This window comes from Olea europaea, chromosome 15 (genome assembly GCF_002742605.1).
Source record: "Olea europaea var. sylvestris chromosome 15, O_europaea_v1, whole genome shotgun sequence".
In the NCBI taxonomy this organism is placed as follows: Eukaryota; Viridiplantae; Streptophyta; class Magnoliopsida; order Lamiales; family Oleaceae; genus Olea; species Olea europaea.
In genome coordinates this window covers 5,631,621-5,654,782 of record NC_036251.1, presented here as the reverse complement: position 1 = coordinate 5,654,782, position 23,162 = coordinate 5,631,621, and the positions used below count along the sequence as shown (strand labels likewise).

The following is a 23,162-nucleotide window of genomic DNA, read 5'->3' as shown; positions in this document are numbered from 1 at the left end:
AACACGCAACTTTTCATACCTCCCATTAAGTCTCATCTCTTCACTCCGTGCTCAACCACTCTTATATAAATTATAGAAAAAAATTGCTTTAAGTTATTTAAAAGTAAAAAAAAAAAAAATTATAACAGTAAAAGTTACTTATATTATAAGTAAAAAAAATATTAACTTAAATCTTTGAGGTATATTTCTAAAATGTAAAGAGTTACTTATAAGTAAAAAAATTTGCTTCAAGTTATTAAAAAAAAAAAAAAACACTTATCATTGTAGTTACTTACATATGCAGGAGTCTCATAGTCTCCATGCATGGAGACTATTGTCTCCGTATATATATATTACTTTATGGAAAAAAAAATTCAATTTAAAATTCTTTTCTATTCATAATAAAACTTAATTTTTCAATTTTAACTAAATAATATTTATATATTCTTTATTTAATTTTCGTAACTTTATTTAATTTTGTTTTTATTATATTTTTTTGAAATTTTTTTAAAAATTTCTTTTTTCTTCATATTATAAATGTTTTTTTTTCGAATAAGAATTAAGGATCCAAATCATGCGCAATTGGGACAAAGAATTAAGGATCCAAACTATGCTCAATAGGGGAAAAATTGTGATTGTCCTTGCATTATCATGAATTAACTTCTCCAAATAGTTTTCGTATAAGAATTTTATTGCACATTTCATTCAAGATGAGTAGAAAATTATTCCACAGCATTGATACTATTGGTAATATGGTAAACCTTTAGAAGTTCGTGAGGAACAATATTATCATATAGATATACCGCAAAAATATTTATAAATTAACATGAACATTCATAGTGGTGCTGGTGCTAAAATCAAATTATTGTTCTGACTTCAGAGTTCCAATATCATGCACCAGTATTGACAATTTTTGGATAATATAAATTCTATACATTTCACATTAATAATAACATAATAAATATAATACTAGTGCAATACACGAGACGAAGACTAATATAAAAAAAAGAAGATAAAGGACCATAAGTTTGGAACGGCAGATCCAACTCGGTGAATTGGATTATTCTTTCAGCACATAATCTTCTTCCATTTTATCTAAATTTCTAGATTCAAGTACCATAGCTGATAATGTAAAATTTGTAGAACCATGCTATGTATATAGGCAACTATGTCAGATTGGTTTACAGAGGGACACTTGGTATTATTCCATTGGGTATTGGAAAAAAAAAAATCCAAGCTGGCAGCATCTCTAAACCCTTTGTACAAGGGGAATAACCTAAATTTACAATCATGAAGATGAATTTGATGTTTTTCATTGAGATAATCCCAGTATCCTGCAAGATAAGCTGAACGTCCTTTTGTCGTTGGATGCATTAGAACTGTTAGGGGCTACAGGTGAAATTAGGATTGGACTAAAAAAATTTTAAGCCGGGCTACACTGATTTGGATTATCCTGAAGCATTCCTTCCATTATAAACTAATTTGGTCTTCGTCTCTTGCGCCTGAAAAATGTCAGAGAAAATGGAATTTATCCTTAATAAAATACAACACATGTAGATTTATCCGTAGTCCGGGCGATTTTGCTTTTCTGACTGTCCAACTGCGTTCCAACAATTAGGGTTCAACTCAGCAAGGGCAAGGTGTCGTGGTGTAGTTGGTTATCACGTCAGTCTAACACACTGAAAGTCTCCGGTTCGAGTCCGGGCGACGCCATTTATTTTCCTTTTGTTACATTGCTGCTCTCATTGCATACAGCATTCAAACGACATCGTTTCAATCATCATCATCATCTCAATCCTCCACCAATTTCAGTTAAAATTCGCAGTAAATCCTCAATTCCACACCATATATATAAATAGAAAATTTGTTTGTACACCTGTATTCGAATTGTCGGCGCCAACCCAAGAAGGGCTTTTCGGGATTAAATCAAGGACCCGGGAGGGTGAGAATGGAAAGCCAATCACGGCGGAGATCCGCCCGATCTAAGGCAGACCTGGCGGTGACACTACGTAAGGCTTGGTATCATTTGAGACTATCGGTGCGTGACCCACTGCGGGTTCCAACGTGGGACGCCATCGTTTTGACTGCAGCGAGTCCTGAACAAGCGGAGCTCTACAACTGGCAGCTCAGCCGCGCAAAGCGCATAGGTCGCATTGCTCCTTCCACTATTACCCTAGCTGTCCCTGACCCCCATGGCCAGCGAATAGGCTCCGGTGCTGCCACTCTGAATGCCATTCTTGCCCTTGCCGAACACCTCCACCACCTTGATTCACCAGTACGTATTAAAATTATAACATTGTTTTTGGCGAAATTCTTCTTCATCAATGTATTGCTGACTTGCAGTTATCTTTGATGATATGCTGTTGTATTATTTATAGTTGTTGATAATGTTTATGTTTATTGTATTTTTGGGTATCGAATTGCCTGTTTGTTGAATTAGGACAATGCAGAAGTTGGTTGAGTAGAAAAATTCAAAATTGGGAGAACGTTTATGTAATTTAACAAAATTGTTCAACAAATTGAGAATTGACTGTCTTTGATAATGTTCAAAGTTCGATTGTTTTGTAAATCACAAATCCTCTTACTATCTGTGTGTTTGCACTTTGCTAAGTTTCCATCTATAACATTATGATAATTCCTGAGTATCCATGGGAATATAACTATTAAAAGTAAACCTGCACATTAGCAGGTGAACATTAAGATTCCCAAAACTGAACCAACCATGCTGTCGTGTGACTTCAATCTTCTGGTTTTCATAATCTTTTCTCCACTGGGTCAAGGTTTCAATGACCCACCATTGTTTACTGAAATTTCTGTAGTTAGAGCTAAATTTCAAAATAATTGCTTTCTGGGTTTGATGAATTATCTTTCATCTGCAGGTAGCAGATTCAAGCAACTGCAATTCTACTTCTACATCCTATGAAAGCTCTAACAACGAAATTCCACTCCAGCCACTTGTTGACTTGATGGCCAAAAAACATATATTACTGCTTCATGCAGGGGGAGACTCTAAAAGGGTTCCTTGGGCTAATCCAATGGGGAAAGTTTTCCTGCCACTGCCATATCTGGCAGCAGATGACCCTGATGGCGCAGTTCCTTTGCTCTTTGATCATATACTTGCAATAGGTTCTTGTGCAAGACAAGCTTTCAGAAATGAAGGTTACTCGTTATATCTAATAGCTGAAATAAATTTTGTAACACAACCCTGTATGTGATATCATCCCTTATAGTTACGATCTGCGATGTATAGTAATAAAGTTTTGTAATGCAACCTTGTACACGATGTGATCTCATATTATTAAAATGCGCATAATATCCTTGTACAGCGTCTGTCGTACACGTCGAACTATTTAATGACTACGTGTCATGCTTATTAAATGGAACTTCTAATTTTTCAGGTGGGTTGTTTATCATGACTGGGGATGTTCTTCCTTGTTTTGATGCTTCCAGAATGGTACTTCCAGAGGATTCAGCATGTATTGTCACTGTTCCAATAACCCTTGACATTGCTTCCAACCATGGCGTAGTGGTGGCATCTAAATCTGGGTTTACTGATGAAAATTATTCGGCCAGTCTAGTCGCTAATCTGCTTCAGAAACCTAGTGTAGACGAGCTTGTTGAGCACCAGGCATTACTAGACGATGGCAGAACATTACTTGATACAGGAATCATAGCAGTCAAGGGTAAAGCATGGGTGAATCTTGTCATCCTGTCCTGTTCCAGCCAGCCAATGATATCTGGACTTCTGGAAAGCAAAAAAGAGGCAAGTTATTGGTCATTAGTATTTTTTGTGCTCTCTAGCTTCTGCATGCCTGTAATACTGCTTCTACAAGTTTTCATGTCTTTGATGTTTTAGGAATTGCAGCCCTTCAGCTTCTTTGAATCTTGAGGTGAATATCTTTTACCTTGTGCAGATGAGTTTATACGAAGATCTAGTTGCAGCTTGGGTGCCTGCAAAGCATGAATGGTTACGACCACGACCTTTGGGTCAAGAACTTGTGGCAAAACTGGGAAAACAAAAGATGTTCAGCTATTGTGCTTGTAGGTTCAGTGGCGAAGTTACTAAAATACTAATAGATGCTCTAGTTTATGATATTTTTGCCTGTCTTCATAATGTCTTTGACCGTACATTCAAATGCATTTTATTTGTTCATTTTCTCTGCCTAATCTGTTTATTCTTGTGATTCATTTTTCGTTCAGATGATCTCTTGTTCCTGCATTTTGGGACCTCTAGTGAAGTTCTGGATCACCTTAGTGGTACTGGTTCTGAACTGGTCGGAAGAAGACATCTGTGTTCAATTCCAGCAACCACTGTATCTGACATAGCTGCCTCAGCTATAATTGTTTCTAGCAAAATATCCCCTGGTGTCTCTATTGGTGAAGATTCTCTTATATATGATTCCTCCATCTCTAGTAGAATTCAGATTGGTTCTCAGTCGATAGTTGTTGGTGTTAATGTGCCCGGAGACCAAAACACGATGGCTATGAATTCATTCAGATTCATGCTACCAGATCGCCACTGCCTCTGGGAGGTTCCCTTGGTAGGACGCACAGAAAGGATTATAGTGTTCTGTGGTCTCCATGATAATCCAAAGAATTCACTTTCGGAAGATGGGACCTTTTGTGGGAAACCCTGGAAAAAGGTTTTAGGTGATTTAGGAATTCAGGATATTGATCTTTGGGGCTCGAAGGAAGCAAAAGACAAATGCTTGTGGAATGCCAAATTATTTCCAGTTTGTCGGTACCCTGAGATGCTCGAATTGGCATCATGGCTAATGGGCCTGAGCAAACAAGAAGACAAAACACTCCAGTTATTATGGAGAGGTTCACACCGCATCAGTCTAGAGGAGTTGCATAAATCAATTGACTTCTCGCAGATGTGGTTAGGCACCACTAATCATCAAGCAGATCTTGCAGCTGCGATTGTTAATGCATGTCTTAATTTTGGCTTGCTTGGGCGCAATTTATCTCAATTGTGTGAAGAAATTTTGCAGAAAGAATTCACTGGAGTTCAAATATGTAAAGAATTTCTCTCTCTATGTCCCAACTTTCAAGCTCAAAATTCTCAGATTCTTCCTAAGAGCAGGGCACACCAAGTGCATCTTGATCTTTTGCGAGCATGCAATGATGAAAGGATGGCATCTGAAATGGAGCATAAAGTGTGGGCTGCAGTTGCTGATGAAACTGCTTCTGCAGTAAGATATGGTTTTAAAGGTAAAGAATATATTTTGCACTTTAATGATGTAAACTTTAATTTGTGCCTAAAAGAAAAATCATGAATATTTTCTCCAAATGTGCTCAAGATCACAGCCATTTTTCTGAAATTATTGTTAGCGTGGATAGTTTGCATTTTCTCAGCGATTATTTCTTTTCAGTGTTCATTTCTTAACTTCGCCATTAGCAGAATTCAACACCTATTCTTTTTCTCATACAAATGTTGACAATTTGTGTTCTTTCAGAAAATCTTTTGGAATCCCCCAGTTGGTCCTCTCCATCTGTGCACCAAGTTAACAGTTTCAATGGTGTATTGGCTCAATCTTTTGAGACTAGGAAGGTGACTGTTGAACTACCAGTTCGGGTAGATTTTGTTGGGGGCTGGAGTGATACTCCACCATGGAGCTTAGAGCGTTCTGGTTGTGTGCTGAACATGGCAATAACATTGAAAGGTTTACTTCCCATTGGGACAACCATAGAGACGACAAAAAAGACTGGACTATTATTTCACGATGATACAGGAAATGAGTTGTACGTTGAAGATTTTTCCTCCGTTGCACCTCCATTTGATAGCAGTGATCCATTTCGACTAGTTAAATCTGCATTACTTGTCACTGGTGTTCTCAATGAGAAGATCCTTGAATCGACAGGCTTGAAGATAAAGACCTGGGCCAATGTTCCGCGTGGAAGTGGCCTGGGCACGTCCAGCATCTTATCAGCAGCTGTTGTGAAAGGTCTTCTCCAAATAACAGGTGGAGATGATAGTAATGAGAATGTCGCCATACTTGTACTTGTATTGGAACAGCTTATGGGGACAGGTGGTGGTTGGCAGGATCAAATTGGTGGTCTCTATCCCGGGATTAAGTTTACTGCAAGTTTTCCTGGAACCCCATTGCGACTTCAAGTCATTCCTCTGTTAGCTTCACCCCAACTTATTAAAGTGTTGCAGCAACGACTTCTTGTTGTATTTACTGGTCAAGTAAGTTCTTATAAGTCCTGGGTCTTGTAGAATTTGTAGATAGTAAATGGGTAGTAATTTGTAGGTCATATGAAATGTGTGGATATTCGAAGTGTATTTGACAAGCTTAAATAATTGTGCAGGTCCGACTTGCACACCAAGTCCTACAAAAGGTGGTGACTCGATATCTTCAAAGAGATAATATACTTGTTTCCAGCATCAGACGCCTTGTTGAACTGGCAAAGATCGGGAGGGATGCTTTGATGAATTGTGATTTAGACAAGATGGGGGCCATAATGATTGAAGCTTGGAGATTGCATCAAGAACTTGATCCCTTCTGCAGCAATGAATTTGTCGACAAGCTTTTTGCATTTTCTGAACCCTATTGCTGCGGATACAAGCTTGTAGGCGCTGGTGGTGGGGGATTTGCATTATTGCTGGCTAGATCTGCTGAATCTGCAAAGGAACTGAGACATTTACTTACAGAAAATTCTGATTTTGATGTCGAAATATATGATTGGAAAATATTTTTACATAATTAGTTGAAGTTAGTTAACCGAATTTTCATTGTACCTATGTCACGTGTAACAACACGGGAAAGCATTTGTTGGTTCGGAAACGTGTACACTGATATTTATTAATGCTCGTTATGTTGAAATTTCCACGACAGTTAAGTAAATGGTTTCTTCTTTTTGCTGATAGTTGATACAATGTGGCATCATTTGTTGTCTTCCTTCCAAGATTTTGAGGCTATCATAGTAAGTGCGTGTTTGGCTAAGCTTGTCAAATATGCTTTTTATTCATACATTTTGTATAGAAGTCATGAGTACAACACATTTATTAATGTAGCAACATAGGTTTAAAACTTATGAGTAATTAAAACTTTGCCAAACATACTATTAACTTCGTTGAGGGAAATTTGTAGTCGGGTCTAATTTTGCATAAAGTGATATGCACCTAATTTTAAAGGACGCGTCTAAATTAAAGGAAAAATATTACAGATGCCCATCTTCTACCTTTGGCTCGCCCACTACCTTAGACAAAAACTGTCGACTGCTAACACGATTTAAACGCACAAAAGTATATGTTTTTGACAAATGCTAACTCCATTTTAGATCAAAGTAGAAGGTTTTAAAGCATGCGAAAATGGTTAATTTTGTTTGCACTTGTAGTATTTAATTATTTTTACCTTAGGAAATGCTGAAAAACAGATGTTTGTTAACATGAGTGATTAACTAATGATGGATATACGATTAAGGCCCTATCTGACACTCATTATTTGAAAGCTTCGTTGAGGGAAATTTGTAGTCGGGTCTTATTTTGCATAAAGTGATATGCACCTAATTTTAAAGGACGCGTCTAAATTAAAGGAAAAATATTACAGGATGCCCATCTTCTACCTTTGGCTCGTCCACTACCTTAGACAAAAACTGTCGACTGCTAACACGATTTAAACGTGCAAAAGTATATGTTCTTGACAAATGCTAACTCCATTTTAGATCAAAGTAGAAGGTTTTAAAGTATGCGAAAATGGTTAATTTTGTTTGCACTTGTAGTATTTAATTATTTTTACCTTAGGAAACATTGAAAAACAGATGTTTGTTAACATGAGTGATTAACTAATGATGGATATACGATTAAGGCCCTATCTGACACTCATTATTTGAAAAATTAAAAAGTTTTGAACAGTATTTTAGGAGAATGTACCTCTTATCGCTTGTAATACTATGTGAAAACAGGAGAATTTGCGTTTTTTCGTGTTTTTTTTTTTTTGGGTCCTTTGCTGGTTTATATATGAAAGTGTCCTGTTTTTGACTTCTTTTCTTGACGATACAGTATTTTTTCTATTGTGATTATTGGTTGCATGGAAGCATCTTCATTGTAGTGTGTAACTGGTTCTTCTGTTTTTGGGTTTCGTGGGATGAGTATTATTGTTTTGCGTGGGTTAGTCGCTAACAAGTAAAAATGATCAGACGATTGTGTAAGGGACAAACCACTTGAGACAAAGTTCCAAAAATGGGTGTTCTTTTATTGGCGATGACTTTACAATTGGAAATGAAAAACAACGTGCCTCCAAGGGGCGCAAGCACACGAGTTACTGAAAGAAAAGTGTTTAAATCTAAAAACTAAGGAAATGAAAATTACATATTCTCTGTTCGAGAGTTTTGGATTCAGTCCTTTGCTTCTATGTCCTTTCTCCCTTTTATACTTCATGGACAATCTCTTTGTGATCAACCGCCCTATAAACTGCTTGATCGTCCTATAACTGCCAACTTTCTTCGTAATGGCCAACTTGTCATGAAAACTGCCTTTTTTAACTGTTGCCATTACTCTTCGTTGTTCAACCGCTTTCGATTGAGTTCCTTGAATCGTGGAACGTGATAGGGCTGCTTTAATAACTGTTTTGATAACTGCACTTCTTGATAACCACGACGCTTTATGTTTGTTAAGACCTTGGGCAACTTGAAGGTTTGGGCGAGAATAGAATAACAGCTCTGGGTGACTGTATGGCACTCTATTCGCTCAGATTCTGGGCGACTTGCAAACTTGGACGATGACGTTACCGCGTTCTTGGGTCTCCCTATTTGGGCCTTCATCTTGATTTGTTTGATTGGGTTTCGTTCTTTGGAATGGCTACTTCACAATCTCAAGCTGGCGACTCCTTTAGTTTCGATGACTTTCAGAAACTCCTGAATCGTCCATACATAACTCCGAGTTTCCTCGCACCCGCCGACGTTGAACGTAATGAGTTCTACTTGGGTCCTTTCTTCAACAATGCAGAGGCAGTTGAACAGGTGGCGGTGGGTCAGCTGTTTCCTTGCACTCAAGGCCTTCCATTTCTGAACTCTCTACCGCTGAGGTCATTTCGCGGAAGAGGTATTCACACTTGACCTAAATCTGATGTAGCTTTCTGTAGGTGGCATGCTCGCCTTGTGGGTCATGGTCCTACTAAGGGACTTTTTGATAGCGCTAGGATTTCTGATTTGTTAGAAATCTCTATTCGCCCCCCTGCTTTTGATTCAGCGCTCTTTTCGATTGCTTTGAGTTTTTGGTCTCCTGAGTATAACACCTTTATTTTCCCTCTTGGCCCCATGTCTATTACCTTAAGGGATGTTGGGGCCCTGGTGAATCTGCCACCTTTGGGCGGTACCATTTTTCCTGGTATCTTAGTTTCTGGTGGCACCCCAAAGTTTAGTAAAAACTACACCGATTCTTATTCAAGCTTGCAGACCCTCTAAATCATTCGAGCGCTGAGCCTACCCATACGGAGCGAGTGGCCTTCCTTTTAATTTGGCTTTGTAAATATGTTTTGTGCGTGCCAAGTATAAAACAGGAGAATTTGCGTTTTTTCGTGTTTTTTTTTTTGGGTCCTTTGCTGGTTTATATATGAAAGTGTCCTGTTTTTGACTTCTTTTCTTGACGATACAGTATTTTTTCTATTGTGATTATTGGTTGCATGGAAGCATCTTCATTGTAGTGTGTAACTGGTTCTTCTGTTTTTGGGTTTCGTGGGATGAGTATTATTGTTTTGCGTGGGTTAGTCGCTAACAAGTAAAAATGATCAGACGATTGTGTAAGGGACAAACCACTTGAGACAAAGTTCCAAAAATGGGTGTTCTTTTATTGGCGATGACTTTACAATTGGAAATGAAAAACAACGTGCCTCCAAGGGGCGCAAGCACACGAGTTACTGAAAGAAAAGTGTTTAAATCTAAAAACTAAGGAAATGAAAATTACATATTCTCTGTTCGAGAGTTTTGGATTCAGTCCTTTGCTTCTATGTCCTTTCTCCCTTTTATACTTCATGGACAATCTCTTTGTGATCAACCGCCCTATAAACTGCTTGATCGTCCTATAACTGCCAACTTTCTTCGTAATGGCCAACTTGTCATGAAAACTGCCTTTTTTAACTGTTGCCATTACTCTTCGTTGTTCAACCGCTTTCGATTGAGTTCCTTGAATCGTGGAACGTGATAGGGCTGCTTTAATAACTGTTTTGATAACTGCACTTCTTGATAACCACGACGCTTTATGTTTGTTAAGACCTTGGGCAACTTGAAGGTTTGGGCGAGAATAAAGTAACAGCTCTAGCCTCAAATTTTTCGCGTCTCTCTCAACATTTACTGTTCATCATTTGCTTCCCTACTACGTAACCCTGAAAAACTTCGTTCCATCTCAAATGGCTACTTCACAATCTCAAGCTGGCGACTCCTTTAGTTTCGATGACTTTCAGAAACTCCTGAATCGTCCATACATAACTCCGAGTTTCCTCGCACCCGCCGACGTTGAACGTAATGAGTTCTACTTGGGTCCTTTCTTCAACAATGCAGAGGCAGTTGAACAGGTGGCGGTGGGTCAGCTGTTTCCTTGCACTCAAGGCCTTCCATTTCTGAACTCTCTACCGCTGAGGTCATTTCGCGGAAGAGGTATTCACACTTGACCTAAATCTGATGTAGCTTTCTGTAGGTGGCATGCTCGCCTTGTGGGTCATGGTCCTACTAAGGGACTTTTTGATAGCGCTAGGATTTCTGATTTGTTAGAAATCTCTATTCGCCCCCCTGCTTTTGATTCAGCGCTCTTTTCGATTGCTTTGAGTTTTTGGTCTCCTGAGTATAACACCTTTATTTTCCCTCTTGGCCCCATGTCTATTACCTTAAGGGATGTTGGGGCCCTGGTGAATCTACCACCTTTGGGCGATACCATTTTTCCAGGTATCTTGGTTTCTGGTGGCACCCCAAAGTTTGGTAAAAACTACACCGATTCTTATTCAAGCCTGCAAACTCTTCACAATCATTAGAGCGCTGAACCTTCCCATACTGAGCGAGTGGTCTTCCTTCTAGTTTGGCTTTGTAAATATATTTTGTGTGTGCCAAGCATAAAGCCCTCCCTGAGTTATTTACCTATAGCGCACGAATTGGCGCGTGGTAGGCCTTTGAATTTATGTTCTTTATTTTTGGCTGTCCTTTATAGAGGCATGACATCTCTTCAAGCTCAATTGAAGAATGATGCATCTCCCACTGGTAGTGGACCTCTTTGGTTCACTCAACTGTGGCTGAGATCCTATTTTCCATTGCTTGGTGCTCCATCAATCTCTCGCTCTTCTGCTAGCTGTTATGGGCTAGCCATGGAGCCCTTAGCTCCTATAAATATGTCCAGAAGGGACATTTTTTCATTCTTTTACTTTTTAGATTCAATCCCTTCCTTTTTTCCTTTTCCTCCTTTATTGACTCCAAACTATGTACATCCCCCTTCCACTATAGATAGCGCGAGCACCTCCCTGCTCATTTGGATCCAATTTTTAACCGGGAGAGAGCTATTTCATGATATTCTAACTGGGACCAATGCCAAGGCGGGGGTAGAAATTTATGCTCCCCAATTTTTTGCTCGTCAGCTTGGTTTCGGCCAAACTTAGCCTGTTCTCCCTTGCTATTCAAGGAACTTAGTTGAACGTTTTTATACCATTAATAAGGCGGAGGCAGAGGCTATAGATGCTCGTAATCTTCTTTTAACCAGCCATTTTTCATTAGCCCCTTTCAATTCTAGCCACGTCATTCACCCTTTTTTTGAACAACTCTAGCCGTCGGTGAAGCGCAGATTATTTGCGACTGACGCCAATCGTGCCTTTCATTCATTAGACCAACCGAGCATTTCTTCTCCTCCTCCTGTTTTGGTCACTCCTTTGTCCGTTCGGAGTCCTTCTCCTTCTCGTCGTACTAAACAGTCTGCTCGTCCATCTTCTTCTCTCCCTGCCAAGCCTACTATGGCCAGCCTCAGCATCTCCCATTCTGGAGGATGATGTTGATGATGATGATGATGCCCCTCTTATCGTCAGGAGGAAGGTAATTAAATTAGTTTACTCACAAGTATACTTTTTCACATTTGAAACTTTTCTGTGTGCTGATGATCTTTTGGACTTCTCAGAAAAGCTCAGCCTCTCCTTCAAAGGCTTTAACGTCGACAGCTCCTGCTCCATCATCCTCTGCTGAGGCTACTTCATCCAAACTGATTGATGAGGGGGCTCCACTTAAAGAGACATCTTCAGTCCCAGAGTCCTCATCACAACCCATGGATGAGCCACCTTCTTACCAGGGCGTCAACCCCCCAAACATTGAAGCAGAAGGTAATTCAGTCTTTTGATGTCTCACCTTTGCTTGTGCTGTTGGTTCCTGATTTGTTGCTCTTGAGTTTTGCAGATACTCCTGTGAGTCCGCCCGTTGTGGTAACATCTTCTTGCTTAGATAAGGGGAAGTCCTCATGAATGGAGGAGTCATTGGTGGCAAGCTTGGCTGAGGGCATGCCATCTTCTACGATTGTTGATGAGGTAGTCTTTGCTTCACTCCTATTTCCATCTTATTCGTTGTAGTGAGGATCTTTAATATTGACAATTTTCTTTGCAGGATGCTGACAAAATTGTGCGTTCTATCCAAGACTTATTCGCTTCCTGGGGGCAAGTCCAGACGTCTCGCCTTGCTCCATCTGATCATTCTGCTGCTTCTTCAAAGGAAGATTTGAAGTTCCTCAAGGAGTCGATACCTGAGTACGTATCCTTCATGAATATGGATATTGGAAGGGCTAGTGCCGCCAGACACAAGGATAAACTTGAGCACTTGAGTACGAAGTTGGAGCAAGCATTGACGCTTCCGTCGCTCAATCTTTCTACCAATTTTAAAGCGACATTGAAGGTTATCAACTCTGAGGTCCTTTCTTTGCTGGCCAAGAATGTTGAACTAAAGGCCAAACGTACTCAATATCTTCGAACTGTAGCTGAGAAAGAGTCTTTGCGCATGGAGATTAACAAGGCTGAGGACGAGTTGAAAGAAATCTCTTCCGAAGTCATGGTTGAAGACTTTTTGATGGTTAATTTGGCTGCTCAGATGAAGGAACTTCAAGCCAAAATGGACGACTGCAGGGCGAGAATGGCTGCTAAAAAGCGCAACGCCTCCCAGGGAATTGAACGAACTAAGTCCTTGGTCGAGTAGTACAAGAAGTTGGAAGTTGATGATGAGGTCGCGGTTGAATTGAACATCACTTCCTCTCGGCAGAACGAGGATTGGGAAAAACTTAGGGAACAAATTCGTTCAGTATGGGGTGGACTGTAATTAAGACATATAATGTCTTTTTTTCTTTTGTAATTTGATTTTTTCCTCTTGTAACTTTGTTCATCATTAATGAACATTAACTTCTTGTGCATTTATTTGACGTTTGTTTTTTAGTCGTCAATTCTTTAACTGCTTTGTGCTAAAAATTTTGTCCATTTTCTTTTTATATTTCCACCACTTTTTCCAAAACTTTGGGCTATTTAATTCCATTTATTAGACAGAAATGTGGCTGTTCATAGTTTGTCTCTTCGTCTCCATCCCCTATAAATGCTTTGCGTTTTCCATCTTTCGTCTTCATCTTCATTTTTTTCTTTGAAACTAATTTGTTGCCATTGCTTGGCATTCTGACATTCAATCCGACCCAAAATGGACTGTTTAGTCTGCCCATTTTACTATTTGCCTTGATGTCACCTTTGGTATGGGAGGTATAGGAAATATTTTCTGGCCAGCAGCGAAGTTTTTACCTTCAAAATTCTTCCCATCGTCTCTTTGTTCTTCACAAGGAGTCGATGATAGAAGGCAGTTTTTGGGCTGCTTGTGGGCCACTCTACTTGCTGAGAGTGCTTCTCAGTCTCTTTGCTCGCCATTGCAGCGATGCATTTAGGAAGGTGGTGAGGCCAGTACACCCTCTTACTCGGCGATCCCACCATTGCAGCGATGCATTTAGGAAGGCGGTATGAAGCTTACTCAGCAATCAACCGGGAGATTATCTTACTTTAGTTGTATTTTGTAGAACATCCATTATTTGTATTTTTTGTATTCTTGTAATGAACGTTTGATAATAAATGACTTCATTTGAACGTATTTCGCTCTGACCTTATTATCTTTTAATCGTTCAAAATGTTTGATTATGTTTTTATCTGTTCACATTTCCATAAAGAAAGAACATATTTTTTCAAATATTTGTCGTTAATGAATCTCACGTGCTTGGTGCCGTCTAAATCTTCCAAGTGATACGCTCCATTGGGCAACACACTGTTTATTTTGTATGGTCCTTCCCAATTGGGCAACCATTTCCCGTACTTTGGATCCTTGCTATCCAAAGGGAGTATCGTCTTCCAAACTAGTTCACCCAGGCTGAACGACTTGGCTATGACTTTTTTATTATAAAACATAGCCATTCTTTGCTTTTGAACTTGCAATCTATCTAAGACGTCCAACTTTAATTCGTCTAAACTCAATAAATTTTGAACTAGTGATTCGGCATACTCATCATCATTCAACTTATGTTGCAAGCACACTCTAATCGATTGCACGTTGAGTTCCATAGGTAAAACGGCCTCCTGTCCATAAACAAGTTGGAAAGGAGTAACTTTGGTACTTGATCGAGGTAATGTCCTATAAGCCCATAAAGCCTTGTTCGGACATTCGTGCCAATTTCTGGCGTTTTCATCTATCATCTTTCTGATGATATTTTTTAGAATCTTATTAGAAGATTCCGCTTGTCCGTTGGATTGAGCGTAGTATGGTGTGGAGTTTACTAATTTAACTCCAAACTAGCTCAAAAATTTGTTCACTTGATCCCCATTCAAAGATGTTCCGTGATCTACCATTAACGTTTGTGGAATTCCAAACCTATAAATAATGTGATCACGGATAAACTCTATAACATTCTTCTGGGTGATCTCTTTCAAAGGTACCGCCTCTACCCATTTGGTAAAATAGTCGGTTACAACTATAACAAAAGTATATTGCTTGGACGATGGGGGATAAATCTTCCCTATCAGAACTATCGCCCAACCCGTGAACGGCCAAGGTTTAATAATAGGTGCCATCTCTCGTACTGGCGCCCTTTGTATTAGACCATGTTTTTGGCATGCTAAACAACTCTTTGCATACTGAACGCATAGTTCTCCCATCTTTGGCAAAAAATATCCACTACTAATAATTAATCATCTCATCCTTCGGCCAGCTTGATGAGCTCCACATTTCCCTTCGTGCACTTCAGCCATGATCGTCTTGATTTCTTGCAAACTTACACACTTTAGTAATAGACCATCAGAGCGTTTCTTAAACAACTCTTCATCTATTAGTGTGTAATTCAGCAAACATAGCTTCATTTTCCTATTAATCTCTCCATTAGGTTCTTTAAGGAACCCTTTAATCTCTGTTCTCCAATCCACTGCATCTCCATTTTCTATGCAGTAAAGTTCAATTTTTCTCACCCTTCTTTGAGTCACGGGCAATATGATTCCATACTCACAAGTAAACTTCCAATTCAAGACCTTTGAGTACCCTGAGGCCATTTGGGCTAGCTCATTTGCCACGTCGTTATATATCCTATTAACACATTGAAGTTCTACTTGATCAAATTCCTCTAATAATTCTTGGGCGATCTCATATTGACTTATAATGGAATCACTTTGACATTTAAAATAACTGATCAATTGATGTATCACCAATTGAGAATCGCCCCTAACGATCACATTTCTTACTCCCATATCTATCATTAGTTCTAGACCTACAATTAAGGCTTCATATTCGGCCTGATTGTTGGTGCACATTCTGTCTAAGGTGAATGCAAACTTGTAGCAAATCCCTAAAGGATTAATCAATGCTACTCCTACTCCTGCACCTTTAGAGGTTTTTGACCCATCGAAATATAACACCCAAGGTTTTAACTCAAACGAATTGATTTCTAGTTCGATTTCTTCAGGCATGTCAAGGCATGGATGATCGGCTAGAAAGTTAGCCAAAGCCTGATTTTTGACTGCCTTTTGAGGTATATATTGTATTTCAAATTCTGATAAAGTTAGTGTCCAAAAGCCTACCCTTTGGTGTAAAATAGGGCGCGAGAACACATACTTAACAAAATTTACTTTAGAAATTAAATAAACGGTTACGGACCGTAAATAAGCCCTTAATTTTGTACATGTGAAATACAATGCAAGACATAATTTTTCGATAGCAGAGTAATTACATTCACATTTCGTTAACCGTCTACTTAAGTAGTAAATTGCCCTTTCTTCACCAAATTGGTCTTCCTGTGCGACCATTCTAGCTATTGATTCTTTTTCAACCGATACATACACTTTCATTGGCCGTCCTTGGATTGGTGATACCAATACTGGTGGACTTGATAGATATGTCTTCTTTTCAGCTTTAATAGCGGCGAAAAGACTTTAGTTCGCCCTGCACAGTTAGAAATAAAGCGTCTTAAAAAATTTACTTGGCCTAGAAACCTTTGTAACTCCTTTTTGTTGCTAGGTGGTTTGGCTTCTAAAATAGCTTTCGCTTTATTTTTATCAAGTTCAATCCCTCTCTTGTGTACTAAGAAATCAAGAAAGTTTCTTGCATTAACACCAAATGCACACTTCAAGGGATTCAATTTTAGCTTATATTGCTTCATTCGTTCAAACGAATATCTTAACTGTTCGAAATTGTCCTCTTCTTTAATGGACTTGATTACTATGTCGTCTACATACACCTCAACTAACTTGCCTATCATATCATGAAAGATTAAATTCATTGTCCTTTGATAAGTTGCCCCTGCATTTTTAGGCCGAAAGGCATAACCACCCATTCAAAACATCCTAGAGACCCAGGGCATCTAAAGGTAGTTTTGTGTATGTCTTCTTCAGCTATATAAATTTGATTGTATCCTGAATACCCATCCATGAAAGAATACATGACATGTCCGGCAGTTGAATCTACTAAAGAATCCACCGTGGGCATTGGATACTCATCTTTGGGTGTGGCTATGTTTAAATTCCTAAAATCTATACACACCCTTAGTTTACCATTCTTTTTTAGTACTGGCATGACATTCGACAACCATTCGACATATCTGGCTGTTCTAATGAAACCTGCTTTCAATAATCGCTCTATCTCTTTCTTGATTTCAGGGAATACATTGGGAGGAAAACGTCTAGGAGGCTGCCTATGAGTTTTAAAGTTAGGCTTAGTTGGTAACCTATGTTCCATCAAGTCTCTATCTAAACCAGGCATTTGTTCATATTCCCAAGCAAAACAATCTTTGTACTCTTTTAACAAAGCGATTAATTTGTTACTAACCTCTTGGTCGAGCATTTGGCTGATGAACGTTGGGCGATCTTCTGCTTCTTTGCCAAATTTACTTTGATCAGAGGGTCTTGTGCTTGAACGTATCCAGGTTTGGCAATCCGCATTACTTCGTCGTCCAGTTCCCTTGTAAGTACTTCTTCTTCTAAACAGTCCACCTTATTGACTTCTCGGCCAATGCTTTGCTCTAACTCGAATACTGCCAACTTATCCTTCAGCGCTTTTAGGGCTGTCTCTTCTTTCGCGTTGTCATTGCATTCCTTATTGAAAGCCATCAGTCTGGGTTTGAAGGCCTGAATGTCGGCCGTTTGCTTTTGTAACTTAAAGTCCATTCAAGACTCCTTAATTATTCTTTTGCCAATTACTGGCTTTTCCAGGGCCACTATATTTGGCCTCATCTGTTTGAACATCTCAGTGAGTGCGTCCACTGAGAATGGTTCTTCGCTTTGCGCAACAACCTGAGTTTCTTCCCCGTCTTGTACTACCCTGACAGGTCCATAGTTTTATTCGTACATGAACTTTTCCACTGAGTTTGCTTCTGCGACAAAAGGCCTATGATCGGCATGTACCACCTCTGCTTCGCCTTTGTCATTCCAAAAGATCAGGCATTGATGGAGTGATGAGGGTATACAGCGACTTCCGTGTATCCAATCTCTTCCTAGTAGCACGTTGTAACTAGTAGGACCATCTATTACAAAGAAGACAGTGGTCCTAGTAGTCGTCCCTATAGTTATGTCCAATGGCATAACTCCCTTAGCTGAAGTTGCTCCTCCATTGAAGCTAGTGAGGATGACTTCTGTAGGAATCATGTCACCCTCTGTCTTTGCGAACTTTCTCATCATCCTAGATGGAATGATGTTTATAGCTGCTCCATTGTCGACAAGCACTTTTGCCACTGGGACGCCGTTAAGTAGAGCTTTAACGTATAATGGCCTCAAGTGTTTGGTCAATTTCATGGCTGGCCGTTTAAAAATAACCTTTTCGGCAGCCTCTATTTCTACTTCTTGCTTATTTTCTGTCGAATTATCCCCCTATGATAAGTCGACGTGCAGTATATCACGCTGATCCTCTATCTCCTGAACTTCCTTCTTACTTTTTTCTAATACTTCCTCATCAGTTATCCAACCTGTGGGAGGGGGCATTATTCTTGGAGGTGACCCATACTTTTTAGAGCAAGGCACTCTCTTCTTTCTTTTGGGTGTCTCGTACAGTACGTAAAAATTGAAAGGACGCCCAAATGGTTCCCCCAACAAGTCTACTTCATGAACTCCCTCTTGATGTAGTTGCTTAAACAGAGTATTGCGCGATACTCCTCTCTTTCTTCTTTTTGCTTCTAGGTCGATTTCTTCTTCAATGTCTGTCATCCCATTGTCCTCCTCATTTTTGTAGGCCTCTTTAGAAGTCTGGCCTTCTTCACATACCAACACGCAAGCTTCTCCTTCGTTGTCTTTCTTCTCTTCTTCTTTTTCTTTATTCTTGAATTCATTGGCCAGTAGGTAATTATTGGCCACTACAGGAGGCAACGTACCGAATTGGATAGCAATGGGCTGATCTGGATCTTCTTCATCCCTTCTGTCTCGCTCAAACCTTGATCTCCCAGAAGAAGTTTCTGGTAGTTCCTTCATTGATTCATCTGTACCGGTCTCTTCACTATTTTTGAGGACATTTTGATTTGCTACCCTGAGTAGTTTAGGCGCTTTAGGATGTGGCATTCCCTGTTGCTGCCTCATTATCTGTCCGTAGTTTCGTTGGAAACGCCTTTGTTGGGTCCTAGTCATCTCATCGAAGGGTATTGCCCTTCCTGCATTGTACTGGAATGAATGTCATACATTTGGCCGGCGAGGTTGCGGCCTAAATGTTCTTCCATTATCTGCTGGCCTAAACTGCCTCTCAAAAGGCAGTCCTCTATAGAATGATGTACCTCGCCCTCTACCAGGCTGAATGTTTGGGAAGAAGGTAGGGCGATGAGGATGCTGCCATTTCCCTGGTTTCTCCGTGTTTCCATTCACTTCTCTTTTACACCTTGCACACAAGACGTCTTCGTCCTTTTTTGGTTATTTCCCCTTGATTCGTTCAAAGACGCTGGGATGTGGTCTAAGATCTTCTTCTCCATCATGTACGACCAACTTGAATTTTGGCAACTTGTTTTTAAATCCAGATGTCACCATGTTTACTCCAAATGGTTGTGGGATAGAATTTTCGTCCACTGTCATCTTTTTCTTATCATCGAACGTAATTCGTCCTGATTCAATGACATCCTGCAATACATGATGAAAAACTAAGCAATTGTTAGTCAAATGTGACCATGCATTATGCCACTTACAATATTTTTTACCCTTAATTTGTTCAGGGTTTGGCAATTTGTACTTATCGCTCAACTTTATCTGCTTATCTCTATATAATTTATCGAATATAAGGTCAGCTTTGCTCACGTCGAACGAGAACGTTCTAGCCTTTATGTTTCCATATTTTATGGGCTCATCTTTACCCGATGGTCTAGACTTGGCCATTATGGGACAAGTATATGTATCCCCTTTGACCAATTCGGCCAAACACATTTCGGCTTGATCGTATGACTCGTTGTCGATGGTATGAACGTCAAAATTTGGGTCTTTGTAATAAGTCCCTTTACCAGAATTTTTCATTTGTTTTTCCTCTCTTATCAGTCGCTCATACCTAATCACATTCGCACTTAACTGGAAAAGGTCAGGAAATTCCTTGTCCTGAAATTTCTTCTTTAAATTAAAGCTCAAGCAGCCCTGAGCGATTTTGACAAATTCTTTTTCGGGCAGAGGTACAAAACAGTTGCTTCTTGCTGTCTTGAACCTTTGGAGAAAACTTTCTGCCCATTCGTTTGGCATTTGACGTAGATTCGCCAAATCAGCCAAAGTGACTTCAGACTCAGTTTTATAAAACTGAGCGTGAAACAACTGTTCCAATTGTTGCCATGTTTGAACAGAGTTCGCTGGCAAGTTGATAAACGAGAAGAAAGCTACTCCGGTTAACGAACTAGGGAAAAACCTCATTTTATGGTAATCGATTACATCACCACTTTGCAATGTGAATCGCCCTATATGTTCTAGAGTAGACACCTCTCCTAAACCCGTAAACAGTGAGAATTCTGGCACTTTGTATCCTCTAGGCCATGGATATGCTTGGTCTACCCAATCAGGATATGGCTTTGTGTACGTCGGCCTAATGACGGGACGCACCCCAAAAGCCATCTGATCCTGTACGATTTCCATAATCTGGTTCCTCAACATGACGTTGGGGTCATATGGAATTCCTACAGGTTGATTAACCGGTTGATTTGCATGAGGCATGATGTTTGGTCCTTGATTGGCAACAAAATTACCATGATTAGGGCCATTACCATTAGCCTGAACATCTATTCCCTCATTACCACGTGGAATATTCTGTCCATTGTTTAGGACATTATTTCTCACGTTTGGATTACCCCCCAAGTTAGGCATACCACTACCACTGTTTTGATTTGGCACTGTAGTGCCCCCTTGATTTGAAGTAGAGGGACCAGAAAGCGGTTCTACCCCTTGATTCGGATTTAGGACCGAGGGATTATGTCCCACGATTGTCCTAGTTTGAAAGTGATTTGTAAGAGGTATAGCCAATTGACATATTTCACCTACTAACTTATTCATTGTTTCGTTCAACGTCTTTAGTTGTTTGGCCATGTTGTCATAGTGTACATTCCCATTTTGTGTAAATCTTTCCATATTATGAATACTTCGAAGATTTATCTGTTCAACGACGTCTTGCGTGAGTTCTCCAAGTAATGCCCGCATGGTTCGAGGACTCAACTCCATTATTGATTCGTAACGACTGTTACTGCTCTGATTCTGTCCATCTGTTCGTGGAGAGGCATGCTGCTCCTCATATCGCTCGATCACAGACTGGATTCCTCCCTGACTTGCTGCTTCCTTATCGGATCTCTGAGGCATATTGTTTCCCCTTTTGTACTTTCAACACCTAACACAACTGTCCCACTGGGCGTGCCAAATTGTTTCGCGCGGGTTATTCGCTAACAATTAAAAATGATCAGACGATTGTGTAAGGGACAAACCTATTGAGACAAAGTTCCAAAAGGGGTGTTCTTTTATTGGCGATGACTTTACAATTGGAAATTAAAAACAACGTGCCTCCAAGGGGCGCAAGTACACGAGTTACTGAAAGAAAAATGTTTAAGTCTAAAAACTAAGGAAATGAAAATTACATGTTCTCTGTTCGAGAGTTTTGGATTCGGTCCTTTGCTTCTATGTCATTTCTCCCTTTTATACTTCATGGACAATCTCTTTGTGATCAACCGCCCTAAAAACTGCTTGATCGTCCTATAACTGCCCACTTTCTTCGTAATGGCCAACTTGTCATGAAAACTACCTTTTTTAACTGCTGCCATTACTCTTCGTCGTTCAACCGCTTTCGATTGAGTTCCTTGAATCGTGGAACGTGATAGGGCTGCTTTAATAACTGCTTTGATAACTGCACTTCTTGATAACCACGACGCTTTATGTTTGTTAAGACCTTGGGCGACTTGAAAGTTTGGGCGAGAATAAAGTAACAGCTCTGGGCGACTGTATGACACTTCATTCGCTCAGATTCTGGGCGACTTGCAAACTTGGGCGATGGTGTTACCGCGTTCTTGGGCCTCCTTATTTGGGCCTTCATCTTTATTTGTTCGATTGGGCTTCGTTCTTTGGGCTATCTGATTTGGGGATCCTCCAATTGGGCTTCACTCCTTGGGCTGTTCGATTTGGGCTGAATTTTTATGTGTCAACAGTTATTTTGAGGGTGTTTCACTTTTGGGAATTCAACTAAGTATATGTTATTCTAGGTAATTTTTTTTATTTTTTTTTGTAATTGGACAATATTGTTATTAGTTTATGATGGTTCTTGACTTCATAGAAAATTGTGATCTCCCTGAGCCTCAGCATACTAATGTCAAGGACGTAAATGTTAATTTATGCTGTCTTAGTCCTGTTGGAATTGACACCATGTCATTCGATCAGCAGACCGAACCTGAAACTTGCTTCAATTTAACTAGTCATATAACAGGAAGCCTTTCAGCAGAAATTCCTTCCAAGAAACATAGGTTGTCGGCTGAATTACTTAAAAAAAAAAAAAAAAAAAAAGAAAAAAAAATTATAATTTGATAATTAAAGGTTGAACCCAACCTTGAGGCCCCCACGATACCGCCCCTAGAACTTTATGAGGAAGGTAAATCGCGGGATGTACCCCAACAAGCCAGGGAATAAGAGCTGCCTGTACACTGCGTCTACAAGAAATCCAATTCCATGTCTCAGGAATCGAACCCTCATATTGTGGCTGCCAGTAAGATATGAGATAACCTCACTCATGTCCTTTACACCACTGGGCTATGCCCCGGGGGGCGTCGACTAAATTACTTTTAAGTTCAGACAACCGATCAAGGTATTATATTGTTTTAATTGTTTTCTTACACTCATTTTCAACATGTTTCATTTTTCCCTTTTAGAATTTGTATATAAGTTTAGTCTATTGATCGATGTCCTGAAATTGTACACATTTCCATGTTAATAGCATATAGATAAGTTATTTATTGACAAACTTTTACTTAATTGGAAAACAGTGACAGTCCAACCGACAAAGGGATGCCCGAGATCGAGATGTTTAATTACGAGAATGATCAGAGCAAGGCCCAACTGTTGGAAGCATTATGTCACTCTCAGACAGGTGCCTGGGAAGCTGCAAAACGAGTTTGCACCCAGAAGGATCACATTGTCCATCTCGTTTTTAGGCAGGCTATTGGAAAAATTGCAAAGGATTTTATTAAATTGTAAATCAACGAGAATTAAATAAGAGTAACGCTATTTCCATCCACACTTTTTATAAGTACA

The 23,162-nt window shown here is 39.6% G+C and overlaps 1 protein-coding gene and 1 non-coding gene across 2 annotated transcripts; both read left to right on the top strand.

Annotated features, from left to right (window-relative positions):
* The first annotated feature begins 1,298 nt into the window (after positions 1 to 1,298).
* On the top strand, positions 1,299 to 6,844 carry LOC111409933 (bifunctional fucokinase/fucose pyrophosphorylase). Its single transcript, XM_023040057.1, has 7 exons — positions 1,299 to 2,254; positions 2,859 to 3,138; positions 3,378 to 3,742; positions 3,894 to 4,020; positions 4,180 to 5,193; positions 5,439 to 6,172; positions 6,295 to 6,844. Exons 1-7 carry the CDS (start codon positions 1,928 to 1,930, stop codon positions 6,691 to 6,693), a joined length of 3,246 nt encoding a protein of 1,081 aa, XP_022895825.1. The 5' UTR covers positions 1,299 to 1,927; the 3' UTR covers positions 6,694 to 6,844.
* On the top strand, positions 1,619 to 1,692 carry TRNAV-AAC. Its single transcript has one exon. It is a non-coding gene; the product is annotated as a tRNA-Val (tRNA).
* Positions 6,845 to 23,162: the final 16,318 nt, after the last annotated feature.